Source organism: Zalophus californianus, chromosome 1, assembly GCF_009762305.2.
Source record: "Zalophus californianus isolate mZalCal1 chromosome 1, mZalCal1.pri.v2, whole genome shotgun sequence".
Classification (NCBI taxonomy): Eukaryota; Metazoa; Chordata; class Mammalia; order Carnivora; family Otariidae; genus Zalophus; species Zalophus californianus.
Window position 1 is genome coordinate 85,285,213 of NC_045595.1, and position 20,088 is coordinate 85,305,300.

The window sequence follows — 20,088 nt, forward strand, 5'->3', positions numbered from 1 at the left end:
CACATTATAATCATGGGATGGAAGCAATTGCCCCTAATGGTGCTGAAAATTTATGTTAGAAAAAATTAAATTTCTCACTTTTACCAGTCTGAAAAAAACGAAAACAAAATAAAAATGAGCAAATCAAGGGCTGGTTCCAGAGAAAGATAAAAAAAAAAATCCTTTGCCATGTATGTGTGGAAAATAGCATATGCTTTAGAAATCAATTCGGATATATTCTTGAAAAGCTAACTGCTATTTAATCGGACTGAGGCAAGTGTTTCTGAACCCTGCTTTCTAAAACAAGGACAATAAAACACTGAGCTCTTTCACATACAGCAAGGTCTGAGGAATCATTCTTCCACCATAGGTAAATGAAGCGTGAAACAGGAAAGCACACCCTAGCAAGAGTGCCTGAGTATGTATGTCTGGTGTATTGTCTTAGGATAGCTCTCTCACCCAGGCTCCATAAAAGTACAAAGAACAACTCACCATGTCGTAAGTTGTTACAATCTTCTTTAGAACCTCAGGCACAATTCCCTGCAACTCCATCGTGGGATACTGCTCGCTCAGATTCAGGACCACCAGGGGAGTGTTATCAGGTCCCAGGAAGCGGGGAGACACTGCCAACATGCACTGCATGAGATTGGCCACAGAGGAGAGGCCACACAGCTCCTTGAACGACACCACGGCGTTCTGTTAAGTGGAAAGAAAGGAGGTGCTTTGTAATTAACCGGAGGCTTTAATTTCTCATGGATATTCTATCTGATATACTTGATTATACTTGAACTGCCTGGGTCAGTAACAACCATTATTAGCAATGTCATGACAGAATTAACTAATGATTATTTCATGCCAGGAAAAAAGGCCATTTTCCAAAATAAATACAGTTACAGACACTTTCAATACCAATTTATAAAAAGCACAGAAAATGCAAGTAAGTAAAAATCATCTGAAGGGTAAAGCCTCTTTTCAGATCAGAGTTCACAGTGGTGCTAAGGCTGATATGCAATCATGAGCAAACAAAAAGAATGGCTTCTGCATTCAAAAAAGGTAAAGGAAAAAAATCAAATCAGGTTTAAAGTAAGTATCAAATATGCCAGCCATCCAAAAAGGAAAGGAGTATTTTCGAGGGAGAAACTTGAATGTCTCTCACCTGTTTACACTGGTTCCAAATCAAATGGATTTTTTATGGGGGGGATGGATAAACAACAAATTTATTGTCTCAGTTATGGAGGCTAGAAGCCCAAGATCAAAGTTTTGATATGGTTTGTTCCTCTGAGGGCATGAGAGAAGGAGTGCTCCATCTCTCTTAGCTTTGGAAGTCATGTGAAGGCAAAGATCTACCAGCCAAGGGATGCCAAAAACTGCCAGCAAAACACCAGAAAATCTAAAGGAATTTTGAGGACAAAGCAGTTTACTTGAGAGGTCTGACCAGTAGGAGACCCTCCCCTATTAGTGTATCCACTGAGTGTAACGTTTCTCCCCCGCCACCCCTCTCTCTCTTTTCTCATCACCAGAGCTTTGCCATTAAAACATCCAGTAAGGAAAACCCCTTGACACTGTCAAATGTCACGGCTGGCATTCTTGGAGCATCTCCCAAGTGCTAAGCAAGTAGGACTACCTAGTACCCATTACCTCACTTAATCCTCTCAACCAGCCACGCTGTGGGTGAGGAAGCCGAGTCTCGGCTCTAACCTCTCACTGTTACTCCTCTAAGGTCCCACAGCTGATGAGTGAAGGAGTCAAGATTTTACCTGAAATCTGTTGATGCTGAGGCTTATGCTTTTAATTACCGTGCTATAACAACCAGTAAATTCTAACCAAAATGGGAGTTATTCCAGGTGCCTTTGGGTCCTGATCTGGGCTGAGCTTGGCAGCCAGAGGGGAGGAATCCAGGCCTTCCAAGTCCTGTGTCTTCTGCTCTCAGATACCCCAGTCTGAGAAATGAGCAGCACTTTGGTTTTCTTAAACATTTTCTTTTTATTAATATCTCTTTAAACGTGGATATCATACTCTGTGTCATTCTGCTCAGAATCACTTGGATGTTGACTGCTTGTGACAACAAGCCATGACTGTGGGGTCTAGGGTGGGGTCTCCCAATCACTCCACCACACCTCCCTGTTTTATTTTCTTCACAGCTCTTGCTTGTATCTGCGACTGTCCTGTTTGCTCATTCACCTGCTCACGGTCTCTTCCCCTCCCCGCCGCCCACGCCCAACTGAAGGCACGGCTTGTTCATGGCTGTGTCCTCGTGGCCCAGACTGCCTGTGCGTGACAGGTGCTCGTTAACCCGCACCGCCGACTGCTCTGCTGGGTGCGGCGCACACACGCAGCGCTGGAGACAGGATGCTCCAGCTCCGGAGGACCGCCGCGGGAATGCTGTGGCATGCGCACAACCGCAGCCCTGGGGAAGGCGATGGTGTGCCTTGCTCGGCGCTGAGGGTGTCCCAAGCCATTCTCGCCCTCAGAAACGGGGAAGAGCCCTTGAGGTTCCTGTTATGCCTTGACTTGGAGAGAAAGAGAATAAAATTCCTCTACTGTGGCAAGGTCTTTTTATGAATGAGGTATCAATAAAATCTGTACAGGGTCGAAATCTGCTGAATTATTCTGAGTCAGATTTTACTTGCTGGTGGCATTCTTCTCATAATAGTTATTTATAGGTATATAACCAGCTAATACATTTAATATATATGTTTTAATAAACACATGCCGAGCAGCTACCACAGACATGGCAGGCACTCTCACACAGTGGGCCAGGGTAGCACCGGAAGCTCTTTGGGGCAGGCCCTAGTATACTGCTGGACATGTGGACGATCCTTAATTACATACATTAACTCCTGAGTACTTTCAGCCTTTATTCAGTTTAGAGGTAATTATTATCTTAGACTTCTAATAAATACAGACACCACATGTCTTTTACTTAAACACGTGAATAGCCATCCTCCAAAATCAAGAGGCATCTCAAAACACAAACATACTGGCTCATTTAAGTGCTTGCTATTTTCCTAGCACTACAGCTCCAGAAGAAAGGGTTGGAACATGTGTCTTTCACTTTGGTAGGTCATCAAAGTGGGTTCTAGCGAAAGAATATTCCAGAAAACCAGAGATTCCCATGTGCACTCTTAGAAAACAATGGGGATCTGTGAGGCAGACAAGGACTACGATGTCGTTATGTAAGACAGCAACGAGACTGGTTTATTCTAATGCATTATCAATATTTTCGATACCAACTGCAGTTCTGGAAATGTGAATGATAAAAAAGAATGAGCCTAGTGGTAAATGTTCTCATAACAAATTGGATTTTACAAATTACTGAAAACCAAACATACTGTTGTAAAACCCAAAGTCCTCCAAAGTATTCATAGATGCTGCACAGGGTGCACTGTGAAGAAAAGCCGTTGAGTAAATACTTAAACACAGGAACGTACCTGCATGTTCTCTCTCAGATCCGTGGCATCCCGGATCGGCGGTTGGGCATTCTTGAACACCTCGTCCACAGTTTTAATCCACAGTGTTCTTAAAGACGCATATTCCCTGGATTTCTTCCCTTTTCTCACAGAAAGGCCCCTTTTATGAGGTTTCCCTCCTCCTCTTCGGTTAGTAATAGCCACGTGGACGAACAAAGAAGCGTGCGCTAGGACCTCTCCAGTCAATGACTGCAGGGGCACGTGGCGGTAGCCTGTCTGTAAACATTCAAAGGGAATTGTGTACTGGCCAATGAATTCATCCCCAATGTAGTCATCATCTAGGACTACAAAGCGCACCATGGCCAGTTCAGGTAGGTTGATTTGAAATTCGAAGCTTTCATCAAAAATGGGAGCGTCTCCATTCTGGTGCACGGTTTTTGTCCTTTGTTCTGCACAGTCAGCAGGGATTCCGTGAATCTCCACGTAGACGTAAGGATCCACCACATCTCCTTTGGCACCTGACCCTTTGGGTTTGGGAAAGTTCTGCCCGCTGATGATTTTAATGTGAAGAAGCTGTGGTGAGACTCCTGGGACAGAGTCTTTTGTGTTGGCGCTGAAGAAAGAAACCTCCTCCCTCATGATGGCTGGCCGAAGGACGTAGCCGCAGTTTCCGTTCTGCCGAAACCAGCCAATGTTCAGGTCCATCATCAGGCCTGGGGTCTGAAAGTTCATGGCTACAATCTGACAACCACACTTCCAAAAATCTTGAGGGTTCATGTTACTGGAGTCGATTCGCATCGGGCTGGGGAAAACCCTAGCGAGAAAACGTTTGTTGTAATTTACAAAGTCCCCTGGATTTTCATTGGCATATTTGCTGGCAAGCACTTCGTTAAACGAACAGACTTCCCAGTACTTCTGAACCTGAAATGATACCTGAAATTCTTTGAACTGAACGGACTTACAGATGCTCACCAGTTCAGACAGCTCTTTACAGAGCTGAAATCGCTTGACAGGCATGTTGTTGGGCTGCTCGACGTTCTCTTTGCCCATCCTCTGAGACATTTCTGCCCCTTCATCTTCGTCGGTAACATCCCCTTCTACTCCAGAGCAATTTGAGGACAGCTTCTTTGCTTTGATTAGTATCCTCCCTTTCAGGACATCTGGGGATGGTAGGTAAGATTCCTCCACATTGGGCAATGTTGTATAGAGCTTGTCCCCTAAAATTTTCTTCATGTGCTGAACCATTACCTTTTGCTGTTTAATAGAACAGTGATTTTCTAAACACAAGATAAGAGGATACTCTGAAGCAAAGAATGCATACTTGTTAATAATATCAATGACGCTGCGGAAGACTATCTGAGAGGTCATGGTGTGGCCTGTGTAAATTACAGGTTCATTATCTGGCCCATCCCATACATCTAATTCAACACTCCGGCAACCCATTTTAAGAGCTCGGATGTATCCCGTGATGTCAGAGGGACCTCGGAACTGATCCTCTATTAAGTATGTATTATGAGATGAGTTTATAAAGTAATGAGACAAAGGTTGCTTCATATCTTGACAAACCTTCTTATGTTCCGGATCAAATATATAACAGTCAGGGGACATAAGGTACTTAGTGAACCCATCTATGGAAAGCCAGCCCTTTTCCTGGCCTTCTTTGGATGGCTCATATTTGTTAATAATTTCAAGGCTGATTTCCTCGTTTATATGTGCCACACCCTGCTCTGCCTCAAGAAACATCATAAGGTCCTTGGTATCAAGAAATTCCTTATTGCTTGAAAACTGAACTAAAAGGAAATAAATTTCAGGTCTGGTACAAAGCTCATGGAAAACCTCAACAAATTCTTCCTTTGTGACTTCAGTACCAGCTTTGTCCTTGGATTTGTGCAATTCTTTGAACTTAAGCTCAATTTTGCTAGATTTTAAACCAGGATTGAGGTCTCTGATACACTGCACAGCATTACACAGAGTTATATGTCCAAGGTTATCTACATCAATTTCACTAAACATTTGTGAAACCCAAGAAGTCCTCATGTTGTCTTGGCTACTTTCTAACATATCAAGTGTATGTTTTCCATAAGAAATTAGATACCGCAGTCCCGTAACCCAGATGTTCGCAACATCTGCAGAGTTGGCAACCAAATCAAGTGACTCATAATTCTCTCCATAAATGACTGAAAACGCACAATCTTCAGATATCTGGTCAGAAATGCCATTGCTGCGGAATATGTCTGTATTTTTTCCTGTTCTCACTTCCTTGATGGATTTAATGTCAATCTTGGCTTTCTCAGAATCCTTCTTAGATGGTTCCCACCTCAGGCTCTGCATGTCAGCATCCAGTAAAAAATACCTATGGTAAATCCTGGAGTTGGAGCGAACCTTTTTGAGTTCTGAACCCTCGACCATTGAATTGATGCAATCGCTAGCACTGCTGATCTTTTTCTCTGTCGGCATGCTACTGAACGAGACAGTCTTCTTCCGTTCTCTTTTCTGTTTTGTACCATCCTGGGAGGAAAAAAAAAAAACAGTGTACAAGAATAACATAAACATGGGTTTCTGTGTTCAAGACTAGGAATAAAAATTTAATTTCTTCAAAAAAATCACACTGTTAGGATCTCCTATTGAATGTTTTATGATAAATGATACTCAATCACTTCTAGAACTTAGAAGTGGCCCTGGAGTTTGCAGCCTAATATAAAAAGGTAAAAAATCATTACTGAATAATTGCAATCCATGGGTGTCAAGAAACACAATTTCAGTAATACACAATAAAATCCTGTACAGAGAATGGACTACTTAATTCGCAGGGCTCAGGGAAAAATGAAAATGCAGGACTCCTCGTTCAAAAATTGTTAAGGATTTTAGGGGCTCCTGGGTGGCTCAGTTAGTTAAGTGTCTGACTCTTGATTTCAGCTCAGGTCATGATCTCAAGGGCCGTGAGAGGAAGCCCCCATCAGGCTCCATACTGAGTGTGTGGAGCCTGCTTAAGATTCTCTTTCCTTCTCCCTCTGCCCCTCCCCACTCTCCCTCTCACTCAAAAAAAAAAAAAAAAAAAAAAAATTGTTAAGAGTTTTAAGGTGACCAAAGAGTATTAAGTCAAGTGCAGGGCCCTTCTGAGTGTGGAGCCTGCCCAACTGCACAGGTCATACCCCCATGAAGAAGTCTCTGCATCTGAATACATCTCCCACACCAGTGTTCCTCAAAGGCCTGTCACCACACCACTTGCCTCAGAACCACCTGGCTTACCTGATTAAAATGCAGGTTCCTAGACTCAAAGGATCAGATCTCTAGGGGATAGTGCCCAGGAATTCGCATTGTAGGCAACACTCTAGGGGGTGGGGATGGACACTGAAGTTTGAAAACCACCTCCTGACCACTTGGACTCACTAAGATGTCTGGGCTATTTCTGAAAATGCCAAAAGACCAGAAACAGCTAAGTACTGACCACTAAACTATGTGTTAAATGAGCACACACTGAAATTTCAGCAGAAATTCCTGGCTCTTCAGAGTCTCAGATTAGTCCTGGTTCTCGAGACTCCGGACAGATTCGGTCTTATGGCTGCAGTTGTGCTGAGTCTGGGCGGGAGGACAGCTAGGGGTGCTTCCAACACCCTAGAGCTGGATTTATTAAAGCCTACCGCCACGCACTAGGCTAGTGCTTAGACCAGTGTCACCCAAGTACTTCCAACGTCATCAGATCACTGACACTGTCAAGGGAAACACTCTCGGCAGCATCTATTTCTAAAGAAGCCTGCGTCACCAACGACACAGCCCTCAACTTCCCCGCACAGTGTCACCGGTGCCCACCTTAAGATGCTGATGCCACAGCTATGTGTGTATTGAAGTTCCTTCCTTGTACAGACACCTTTGCTATTTTGTTTTAAATGCTCAAATGACCTCAAAGCATCTTTCACAATCTTCACCTAAAATGTGATATTGCCTTTCAGGAAGTATATGAAATTTTTGATAAATCTTCAGTAAGTCATTATATTCATATGCAGGGAATAGACACGGAGGTTGAGATTATATAACTTTCGTGGCAATGAAGAATATTATACAAAGGCAATTCTAACTTTTCTGCTCTGGAGAGAATCTATTTTGAATAAAATCTCTACATTTTAGGGGCGCCTGGGTGACTCAGTCGTCAAGCGTCTGCCCTCGGCTCAGGTCATGGTCCCAGGGTCCTGGGATCGAGCCCCGCATCGGGCTCCTGCTCCGCGGGAAGCCTGCTTCTCCCTCTCCCACTCCCCCTGCTTGTGTTCCTGCTCTCGCTGTGTCTCTCTCTGTCAAAGAAATACAATCTTAAAAAAAAACCCGCTACATTTTAGAAAGTGATTACGCTATTCTCTGCATCTGAAATTTAAAACCACTCTTAACTTTTTGACTACCTATAATTCCAAAAGCAATACACAGGAGGTAATTAAACTTAAACTTTAAATCATATGGGTATCATTTCCCTCAAAGTTTCAGAATGAAGCCTACAGGCTTTTGTGATCTAAATGCCAAGATACAACATAAAAGCCACAAGGCAGAGTATTTCTTTGCAACCAAATCCTCAGAACAATAAAGTGCAAAAGACATAAAAACTTTGGCAACTGTATCCATAAGACGAATTGCATCATAGTTCTTCCAAATCCCTAAAGCATAGACTGTGTTCTATCTATTTAAGCGAGTTGGCATGAAATTAAATTTGTAATCAGCCATGCATAAGGGTCTGAAACAGATGTATAAATTTCCTACTTTTCAGAACGAATTGTCTTACCTTTAAAAACATACATGTACCTTTAGTAAAGACAACATACTAATTAGGTAAGGGAATTTTATAATCGTTATAAATTATATCTCTAAGGTGCCACTAGTAAAGAGAAGTCACAAAGATAAATGGAGGTGCTTAGCCATTTATCCGTTAAAAATATATATAGCATTTCCTCAACACTGTAATCTTTTATTCTGTCAGTCTTAACATACTGATTAATACTCAACTACTACTTTCTAACTTATTACAATTGATACATTTCAGATGCATAGGTCTCTTTGTGATTAAGAAAAAAAAGCCAAATCGCAAAGCACGCTAATAACATACTCATGTGCTCACACACCCTCCTCTGTGGGACAGGCAGGAGCTTAAACACCACACTTGAGGCTTTCAAAACATTGCCTTGCTTATCACAAGCCAGCCAGGTTTTGATTGGTGAGTTCTGATCATTCATTGCAGATACAGGAACATCCCAACACAGGCTGATATAATGACAGCAGGGACTTCCCTTACCAGAGACCTTGCCGTCTCTTCCGCACCCGCAGCCTGCTGTGGCCCAGAACCATTCTGTCCTCCCCAGAGCACACCACGGCCTCCTTCCTCTCCAACAGATGAAGCCATTAGCAGACCCCAACAGAGCCATGTGCTTGCTTAGAGACCAAACAGCGGAACAGATGTGCAAGCTTGCCTTCACCACGGGATGGACCAGGATCACTGGCTGGAGCTACAGATGGATGTGAAGGCGGGCCGGCCCCCCAGGACCCAGAGGAAGGCAAGGAAGGACAGAAGCCCTTGTGTGGGAGGGAGGGGCACTGACGTTCAACAGCAGGAGATCCGGGCCCCCAAATGGGCTGACTCCCAGAATCTTTACCCCACACCTATCTGGCTTTCACTTTTCGGCCCAGCCATGATCAAGTACTGTTCACCCTTGAACAACTCAAGGATTAGGAGTGCCCATCCCCCACACAGTTGAAAATCCACAGATCACTTCTGATTCTCCAAAAACTTAACCACTCAGAGCCCACTATTGATCCGTAGCCCTACCAGTAACACATAGTTGATTAACACATATTTGGCACATTATATGCTGTACTCTTACAATAAAGTAAACTAGAGAAAATGTTATTAAGAAAAGTGTCAGGAACAGAAAATACATTTACAGTACTGCACTATATTTATTGAAAAAAAAAGTCCATGTGCAAGTCTCCCATCGAGGTCAAACCCTCGCTGTTCAAGGGTCAGCTGTACTTGCATAAACAAAGCAGCTGACCAGCAGCAGAGCTGGAATCTATTTCCTATGTTATCTCTTAATGTTAGTTAGTTTAAATTTAACAGTGAAAAGTGCTACACATACAGTCTTTTTATCTAAAGAAAACAAAATGCATATAATTTACATGAACTAGGCACCTAAAACCAGAGAAAAAGACCCAAGTTTCTGCTGAGATAAAGGTGCCTCAAAATACTTTTAAAAACAGTATAAGTGATGTTTTGGAGCTGGTTCTTACATTTTAAGTGCTCACCATCTAAAGCTTCTGAGTGGTAAAAACAAGAGAATGTAAACTTGGTCCACTGGTGCATTTCTGCTACTCTTATCAGCACTTATTAACACCAAGAGAAGAAACACAAAACAAATGTTCCATCTAAAGGAAAATCAGCTTTCAAAAACCCCACCTCCACATCAACCCTGAAATGCTGAATTCTAGATAGAGGCAGGGATTCCAGTGTGGGGGTGGGGGCGGGGCATAACAGAAGGAAGAAGGGAATGGAATACGAAAACAAAGCAGCCCTTTGTCCTTCTGGTTTGTTTTGAGTCGAGTCATTTAATTTGATTTAGAAATAACATTAAAGAAAGACCTGGGATCTTTATGTTGACTGAAGGGGGACTGGGAATAAAGAGAGTTAAGAAACACCGGGTTAAAGAAATTTCTATCCTTAACAAAAGATGACAAAATGCCCTGAGAAGTAACTTGAGGCCACTTCAAGGAGCACAGCAAGGCCTGGCCTTTCTTAAGCTCAGTAACAAGAACCCGGAATTGAAGGAATAAGTCATGCTGGGCACATCAGAGCTACCTTGCAAGGTTTCTCATTCATTGTTAAAACTTTGATGTGCTCTCCAAGATGAGCAAGGAAGAAAAAAAAAAAAGGATCTGGAGGAAAATTGGTCACTGGGAAGGTCATTTTGTACAATCAGATGAACTGAAAAGAACAAAGTAACTTGAAGAAAAGCTAGGTATGGCCAAATGTTGCTTCCCACTTACGTGGAAGTCTCCTTACTGCAAATAACAGAGAGCTGCTTGGCCCATGGACTCCTCTCCTCATAGGCACCCCCTTCCACGATGCCCGCTACTGCATTCCAAGAGCCCACCCTGGCCCACCTTTGGCAAGGAGTTTATGAGCGCACAGATCAGCTGATGGCTTAGGAACCCAATAGGGGACTTGAACGTCATGCATGTGAGCAGGTACCGTTAAGAGGATAGCTTAGAATGTGGAAAGCCAAGAGAGAACGTCACTCCCACTGTGACAAGGAAAAGCCAAACTATAAATTCTTAAGTTTTCTTGTACACCCTTTGTGAGATGTTGTTTAATAAATACATTTCAGGCTGAAATTATTTCTTCATAAAATAATAAAAAGAACACGATTATAAATGTGCAACTGCAATACTCCAATCACTTAGGATTTGTTGAAAGTTAGTCCCATTCCAGAAGGAACAAAATGAACACATTTCCCCTCTGGGTCTTGTTTCACTGAGGCTACTAGCTAATGATACTGTAGGACTTTAGCACACAACCAAGTGGATGTGATTCCCAAAGATATACTGGGAAACTGACAAAAGCAGCCAGATGATGCCCTCTTCAGCAGGTTGTACTCCCACATTCATAGGGCACAAATAAATAAACTGGTTCTCAATGTTTTTTGTTAATTTTATTTTTCTTTTGTTAATTTTAAATCCCATCAATTTAGAGTTATAATTTAACTCACATATAAGTATTCATATGTAAAAAGAAAAATTTGAAGCAATGATCCCCATAATATTTTTGTCTAAAAAATAATGAAATGACTTCACTCAAAGCACTTTCTGACCAGAATTACTCAGATGATTCCTTCTACTTCATACGCCATTATTTCTTCCAGTGTTCAAAATAACTACACGCAAAGAAAACACATTTCAAATTCCTGTAAAATGAAGTTTTCAAGGTCAGGTTCAAGCTTCCAATTCATTGGCTGTAATGGGTTACACCTGCCTTGAAAAAAAAATTGGGTATTTAATTATGAAATCAGAGGACCATAATGGAATACAATACTTTTATGACAACATTCTTTTGGTCAAACACTTTCACTACCACTGAAATATTTATTCAAAGTAAACTTACAAAACCATAATGTACATCTGTGTCCGATGTAAACTGCAATAAAATTCATTGGTTTTCTCTAGTAATGAAAAACTTAATGGTGAGCACTGGGCTCCTATAAACTATACAAGCGCTACTTTACATTCCAGTGAAAATATTGATGCTAATGAATTTTAATTTATGATCTATAATAATGGTACTTAAGCGGCCCACTTTGGTGTGAAAATTGTCCGTGTTTCCCAACTGTGTATATGGTAATTCCTTATTCAGCACATCATAAAGCCTGCTGACTTCCTATACTATGGAGCTATTTCAAGATATGGTTACATAACTTTAATTGTTAATAGCTGTTTGGTAAATCATACTGAATTTTAAAAGCCATGCAAGTTGAATCACCTAATATGTAATCTTAGCCGCCAATATGATCAATTCTAAGAGTAGCTTCTCAATCACAATTTTTCCACCTAAATTGTGCTGGTTCTTCACTATTTCAGGATAGCATAGGAGGAGGAATTTATTTTCCTCACTTTTTACCCTTAAATCCACCACTGCTTGGCACTGAGGGGAAATGACAGCTCTGCAGGGGTAGTCAGGAGTCAGAAGGAAAGCTTCAGGGATGCCTGGCAGGCTCAGTTGGTACAGTGTGCAACTCTTGATCTCGGGATTGTGAGTTCAAGCCCCATGTTGGACGTAGAGCTTACTTCCAAATAAAATCTTTAAAAAAACAAAATAGGAAAGCCTCACAGACCTGTAAGCAGGCAGACCGGCAGACCTGCTGCCTTGGGCCACACCCACCACAGGGAAGGAAAAGACAGTAGCTCTTTCAGTCAGAAATTTTAATATTTCCACAATTATTTTAAAATTAAATTTTAAAAGGAAAATTGCTTCACAATTTACTCTGCAATCATCTTGTTTATTATTTTCTATCTTGTCTTTTAGGCAAAACAAACTTCTTCCTGGGGCCTTTTTTAATCCAATGGTTTATTTGCATATGAAATTAGTGTGTGTGAACAATTAGATCAGAAAAAAAAAAAAGAATGAATCATATAAAAGGGAAAGTTCGCTTTCTACAAAATATTCTTTTAAGTTCCAAACCATTCACAAGGCTGTGCTAGGCCAGCCCTCAATGCCATCTCTTCTCCAAACTCATATAGTAGTTAAAGTCTCTACCCTGTAATTTAACACTTAATTATAGTCTTATTCAGTTCTCTAATTGTTTTATGTGGGTTAGCCTTATCTTCTCAAGCAGAAAGTGAACTTTTTGAGGGAATGGGCTATGTCTTATAGTCCATAGCCACTGGCGGGACCAATGCTGACCAGAACAGTAGCCGCTTTTCATGAACAGGTAATCTCAATGATCAAGGGGTCAACTCAACAAAAGGATGTAACATTTGTAAATATTTATGCATCTGACATAGGAGCACCTAAATATACAAAGCAAATATTGACAGACCTGAACAGAGACACAGACAGCAATACAATAAAGTAGGGGACTTTAATACCCCACTTTCATCAATGGATCTATCATCCAGACAGAAAATCAATAAGGAGACGCTAGCCTTAAATGACATGTTAGACCAGAGGAATTTAGCAGATACATACAGAACATTCCATCCAAAGGCAACAGGATACACATTCTTCCCAAGCGCAGACGGAACATTCTCCAGGATAGATCATATGTTAGGTCACAAAATAAGTCTTAATAAATTTAAGAAGACGGAAACCATATCAAGCATCTTTTCTGACCACCATGGTATGAAACCAGAAATCAATCACGTGAAGAAACCTGGAAATTCACAAGTACATGGAGATCAAATAAAACGCTACTGAACCACCAGTAGGTCAAAGAAGAAATGAAAAGAATACCTTGAGACAAGTGAAAATGGAAATACAACATACCAAAACTTATGGACGCAACAAGAGCTGTTTAAGAAGGAAGTCATAGCAATAAACGCCTACGTTAAGAAACAAGAAAAATCTCAAATAACCTAAGTTTACACCTCAAATAACTAGCAAAAGAACAAACTAAGCCAAGAGCTATTCGAAGGAAGGAAATAACAAAGATCAGATTGGAAATAAATGAAATAGAGATGAATAAAACAACGGGAAAGATCAATGAAACCAGGAATTGTTTTTTTGAGAAGATAAACAGACAAACCTGACTTACCATGAAAAAGAGAGAGAGGACTGAAATACATAAAATCAGAAATGGAAGAGGAGCATTACAGCTGATACCACAGAAATACAAAGGAAGAGTTATGTTAATTCTTCCTCAAATGTCTGGTAGAGTTCACCAGTGAAACCATTTGCTTTTGGGCTTTTCTGTGTTGGGAGGTTTTCACAATTTTAAAGCACTTATTTTTTTTTTAATGAAGTGCTTTTTGTATACCGGTCACATGCTCTTATTACTGAGAATGCCTCTAAGATGTGTTTGTTTGTTTATTAGATACATGTGCTAGCTACTAACAGATTGTGTATGCTAGAAAACATTCACAGAATTAAACTGGAGTTCTAATATTTTCTTCCAGGCGTACTCAACTTGGCAACTGCTGCTCTAAGCACCATGAGCCCCAAGCTCAGTGCTACGGCTCAGCAGGCTCTGGAGACCCATCCCCTGCCTTGCAGCCTTCGGCCATAAAAACCCTGCAGGCCTTCTTCGTGGATCCCGAGTCTCGACCTCCCAGGGCTGGTCCTAGCTGCGGTGAGTGCTTTGTGGCTTCCCTTTCTTCTTGCTCTTCATCCAGACAGCCTCTGGACGAGCCCATACAACACCCTAACTCCTGGTGAATCTGCCCTCCACCACTTGTTCCACTTGGCTTTCTAGAAAGAAGGAATGACAAGTGCAAAGACATTGAGGCCCAAGCGACGTTGAGTATTCCAGCACACAAAGGAGACCAATGTGGCAGATGTGTAGTTAGCTGGGTGAGACTGGAAGGAGACGAAACCACAACAAGGCCGAGGCTAGCTCTGACAGAATCTCACAGGAAGGCACTGGATTTAATTCTAAGGGCAACTCCTTGAAGGAGAGCACCGGGGTCTGATCTGCCCTTCTAAAATGGGGCCAAGTGGAGAGCGGAGGAGGTTGGGGTGAGGGCCGAGGCCGGGAGACAGCAGAGAGACAACTACAGTATCCCACACATGGGACCATGGTAGCTGGAGCCCTGGTGGTGACAACAGATATGGAGAGAAGGGGATGGCTTCATGACAATGTCAGTGACAGAGCTGATGACACAGGCTGATGGCCTGGAGGCAGCATGTGAGAAAAACAGAGGAGTCTGAGGCGGCTGCCAAGTTCCTGGCTCAATGAAATGGTGTGCGATGTCGTGATGTTTAAGTAGATGGGGAGACTGAGGGCTAGTTGGGGGGGGGCAGGGGACTGAAAAGAAAGTGAGGAACAGAGACAGTGAGTGTGGCTCTCTCCATAAAGAAGGGAGTTAGAGGGAGGGAGAGGGAGTGTTTCATCAGACTGGAGCCCATACAGCAGTGTTCTAGGCTGAAGGGATTCACCCCAATAAAGAAGGGAAATTAATGATGCAGGAGAAAGGAAACCTGTCTCTGAAGGAGCAGAGTCCTCTGGGAAAGCAAGAGATGAGATTGTCATTAGCTGCCCAAAAACGGTGGCTTTTGAGCTGGATCCTGATAGAAGAGGAAGAGGAAGGGAAGGGTAATCATAGGGAGCAGCAAATGCAAAGACATGAGAGAGGAAAGAGCCTACAAGGTTTGAAGCCTCTCAGGGGGCCTGGGAGCAGGAGAAGGGGAAGCAGGCCAGAGGAGGCCTCCCAGTCTGGGGAATGCATACTCCCGCGCCACAGACAGAAAAAATACAAATATGTACAAAACTGATTATCGTGCACATTTTCCCTATGTGTGCAAATACAATTCACCACCTGTTTTAAAAGGTCAACAAAGGGAAAAAGCCTCATTTGTTTTACAACTTTAAGAATCACCAGCGCATTTATGTAGGTATTTATTTTGCTTCTGCCTTAACATAAAACTGAGCTAAAGGATAGACAATGTTTAAATGTTATACAGTTTATCAACCTCCCTGAATGAATGAACTCAAAGATTACTATTTTGGATACCAGATAGAAACCTGCACACTTCTAAAATAACTTTTAAACAGTTACAATTTTCTTGAGGCACCTGGGTGGCTCAGTCGTTAAGTGTCTGCCTTCGGCTCAGGTTATGATCCCAGGGTCCTGGGATCGAGCCCCCATACATCAGGCTCTCCGCTCAGCGGAAAGCCTGCTTCTTCCTCTCCCACTCCCCCTGCTTGTGTTCCCTCTCTTGTTGTCTCTCTCTCTGTCAAATAAATAAATAAAATCTTAAAAAAAAAAAAAAGTTACAATTTTCTCAAAATGTTATAGTACACATTGTTACAGCCCAATGTTTTTTTAATTATGGAAAATTCTTAAAAGTCAATTCCAAACCCACTGCTTTCCTCCTTAGAGAGATTCAATGCAAATAAAAGATTTTCTCATGCAAACACCTGCTGAAGTGGCACAGATGGACCTTCACAATCTTTTTATCTACTTGATTTACAGCAACAACATACATATGCTTTATGTCATGCCCACAGTAAGACATACATATATATATATATATATATATACATATATATATATACACACACACACACATATATATATAAATTTTTTTTTTTTTTACTAAAAGCCATGCTTGGGTTAAGCAATCAATAAAAATGCCAATGCCGACATGGCAGGAATCCCTAAGACTTGTGTGATTAGCCTAGAGTATTTGCAAAATAGAGCAGTGCCAATTTGGATTGCAGAAGGTGCGGTTCTGCCATTTTCCTTAATCGTCGTATACCCTTTTAAAACCACAAGTCCCTTCCAGATTAATTAGCTCATCAAACTAAAATGAAAAGCAGTTTTAAAAACCAGTAAGATCTCATCATTAATGCATCTCAGATGGTCTGTGCGGCCAGTGACCAAAGCAACTGACCTGCTTCAGTGTGATCCTGTGTCACTATTTCCAGCCCTTGGCACTGTGAGGCTTGGCTACGGAGAGAAAACAGGTCCCCGGCACACAGGTAATGCCATGCGGCCAGTACAACACTCGTTCTACAGACAGCTTCCTGCACCTGGCTCAGGTTTTAGTAGTACAACACAGAACACACTGTGAATAGGGGTCTCTACCCCATTCTGTACAGAACATAAAATCAAGAAGCTCAGGCAATCCTACGAAAATACATCCCATAAACTTTGGTTTTGAGAGTTGGAACTAGAAAGGCTTTTCATGCATATGTTTCAGGATACTCGTGTGAAGATGAAATACAGGCATTTCTAAGGCATGCTTAGATTTTCTACAAAGGTGTGACAGTTGACCTTTGGACAACACGGGTTTGGGTTTGAACTGCGTAGGTCCACTTATACACGGATCTTTCTACAGCACAGTACTGTAAATGTATGTATCTTCCTTATGATTTCTTAATAACATTTTCTTTTCTCTAGCTTACTTTATTGTAACAATATAGTATAGAATACATATAACATACAAAATATATGTTAATCGACTGTTTATGTTACTGGTAAGGTCAAGAGTAGACTATTAGTGAAGTTTTTGGGGAGTCAAGAGTTATACGTGGATTTTTGACTGTGCAGGACGGGGCAGGGGGGAGGGGGGTTAATGGCCCTACCCCTGCATTGTTCAAGGGTCAACTGCATAATGTAAAAGGCAAAAGATTTATGCGATCTGAAGACAAACCAGAGTATCAACTATATAATGTAAACTTAAAATACCACACTTAACTATATTGTATTTTATTTCATTAACGTTATCCAGGAGTAGAAAACAAGAACTAATTCTGAGTCTACTTGCAAACCAATCACCAAAAGCCCTTACTAAGCAGGATGCTGTCCTTATTCCAGGAATCAGGCTGCTATACCTACCACCTCTAAACAGTGCTTTAATTTCTGAGAGTGTTGAAGCTGACCCTTCAGCCCATTATGCAACTCGGCACTGACTTGCTAAGGCCCAAGCTTCTCCCAGGGAAGACTTTCAGGGAGACAGCACTGGAGAATGAAGCAGTGCCCCAAAAGAAGCCTCCGACAAGAGGGTGAAGACACAGGGCCCCAGCACCCAGAGACCACCAGCAGCTGGTGGATTCTATTCCCCCCAAGGCAGAGTGACATCTAAACTAGGACACTTCTGGGAATGAAAGTGAGAATTATTAGTAAATACGCCACAAAAACAGGGATGGCCTTGGCCAAACTGAAATATATGGTCACCCTAACTTGAAAGTGACCTTATTAATCAGGTGTTAAGTCCTCACCAAGTGCCAGGCACTGCAGAGTCAGGTATAACCAAAGTCTAATCTCAGCTACGGAGATGTTCCCATGCTGACTGGCAGGCACACCAGGCTGGCAGTATGGTCTGTCTGGACACTTCCTACTTGCACGCCTCCCCTTGTCCAGTGTGAGAGCCCATCCTACTCAGGCCAGGAACCCCCCTCTAGGTGTTTGTGAGATGTGGCTTAGTCTTGCTGCCTCGAACCAGTGGACAGATAGCCACGTGTACCTTTGGGCATGGTGGCTGAGTCCTTAGAGCTGCTTCTTACTTATTTCCTGAGGTTGCTACAGTTTTCCCTACCCTCTGCCCCTTTGTAGCCCAATCTCCAGCCTGCCTGGTTGGAACCGAGTCCCTGCCCAGCTCCCAGCTGGAGCTGCATGGATCTTGTTGGGAGCACAATGAGACTACCTGCTGCACAGAGTCCTGTTCTCCCATGACTCCCATGAGGTGCAGCCCTGCAGGCACCGGCTTGGGCTCACCACACAACCTTGGGTGTTGCGATTCAGATTCCCCTGAAGTTCTCAACTCCCGACTCTCCCACAGTCTGGCCTTCCTGCAAATCAACCAGCATTGTCTGTGCAGCCCACAAAAGGGGGAGTGATATACAAATGGATGTTATGATCTTCTGGAGGGGATTAACAGAGGCGTGGGTAAGCATCGTAGAGAGTAAGCCTTCAGAAAGGGGATACAGTGGTTAGAAGGGGATACCGCAGGTGGGGTGTAAGCTCCTGGAGCTGGAGCAGAGAAGGGAGGTGTGAGGCAGGGTAAAGGAACTGATGGTTGAGCTATTCCACTTGACCACAGAGCAGTTCTTCTGGGGATCAAATCATGCCTCTCTGCCCTCCAAAATATGCATGTGTATTGCAGCCATCATTTCAAATCAAAACATGAATGTACTGCACACAGATAACATCATCACCATCACATGTGTCACCATTGACAATCTAGGACTCTGTCCCAGCCATCTCACAATTCAACTCTCCAACTTCAGAAATCCTTTGTAAGGTTGCTCGGTTGAGTCTGTGGCTCATGGCATTTAAGAAATGCATCTAAAAAATGGATTAGCAAATAGTTCACCTTTTAATCTGATTTGACGCATCTCCCCTCCGCCCCCCAAGCCAAACAGATGCAAAATTCACTTGGGTTTACTGGAAATTACAATGGCAATACAGAAATCACATTTTATCCTCTGGAAAGAGGAATTTTAGCTGAACCACGTTTATTCCAATTATAAATTTGTTTTTCAAGTAATTTAGTTGTGCATCTAAAAGCATTACTATAGAGCAGTTTTTAATTTAATAAGACTAAAACTTGAGACTTGAAGGCTTTTCAGAGTAAGATGGGGCTAGAGAAATGGGAAAATCAACCCTCTTCATGACCTGTATCAGCTCCCTCCGAGCAGTCCTACTTCACTCTTGTAGCCCACTAGCCCCGGACAAAATGGGAAGTGTCCTTGATGTAGTTAATATAATGAATTTGCTTTATGAAATAACTGAGAAAGAAAATTCCAAGAAGAATGAAGACAACGAAGTGTGGAGAGTGACTAGAAAAATCCATGACTGCTTGCAGTGCTCAGAGAGACCATCAGTATCTTTCTCATTCTCACGTGCCACACACCTACGCTTTTTTAGGTCATGTGGTAACCACTGCCCACCCTAACTGCAGCTGTTCCCACGGGCAGGGGAGGTGGGCCAATCTCTGTTGAGCTACTGTCATGCACAGGCACTTTATAAACATGATCTCTTTGAATCCTCAACTCTGAGGCAGGACCTATCACCCCCATTTCAGAGGCTAAATGGTTTACCAGGCAGATGGGTTCCTTCTCCACCCCTGTTCTACTCTGCTTGGCCAGAGAGCCAGCCCTCGGGGCAGATTTCCTCAGATCCCACGTCAGCTGGATGACTGCTGGATTACTTCCAGGAGCTCTGGCAGAGAACTAGACCCTGGGCAGGAGGAAGGGTGAAGCGGGACGGGTTTCCATCTTCCTCTCTGTGCAGGGGAGAAGCTAGCAGAGGCTCATCCCCTCTGAGGTCCTCCATGGCTCCTAGGCTCAGAGACCAATCTGCATCATCTCTCCACCCGCCCAGAGGGATGGTTTTCTGCTGTTGCTAATCTCTGGGTGGCTTCACCAATCCCCCATTTGGCCTTGTGGTTCTTCCAGCAGCTGTAACAATTCCCTGGATTAAATTTTCAAGGAAAATACTGGGGTTTGTTTGTTTGTTTTTTCTGGTTGAACCCTAAGTGATTCAACACTCTGAAGTTGTAGCTGCTAAGTGC

The 20,088-nt window shown here is 42.6% G+C and overlaps 1 protein-coding gene across 5 annotated transcripts in view; it reads right to left on the bottom strand.

Moving 5' to 3' along the window:
- The window catches only part of PLCL2 (phospholipase C like 2), a 188,679-nt gene that overhangs the window by 68,024 nt on the left and 100,567 nt on the right, over nucleotides 1-20,088 (bottom strand). For all 5 annotated transcript variants that reach the window (XM_027583798.2, XM_027583799.2, XM_027583797.2 and 2 more), the window contains 2 exons: nucleotides 3,411-5,897; nucleotides 472-675 (listed from right to left, as the gene is read on the bottom strand). In XM_027583798.2, coding sequence (XP_027439599.2) covers nucleotides 472-675; nucleotides 3,411-5,897 — 2,691 coding nt within the window. The remainder of the gene's footprint in view (nucleotides 1-471; nucleotides 676-3,410; nucleotides 5,898-20,088) is intronic.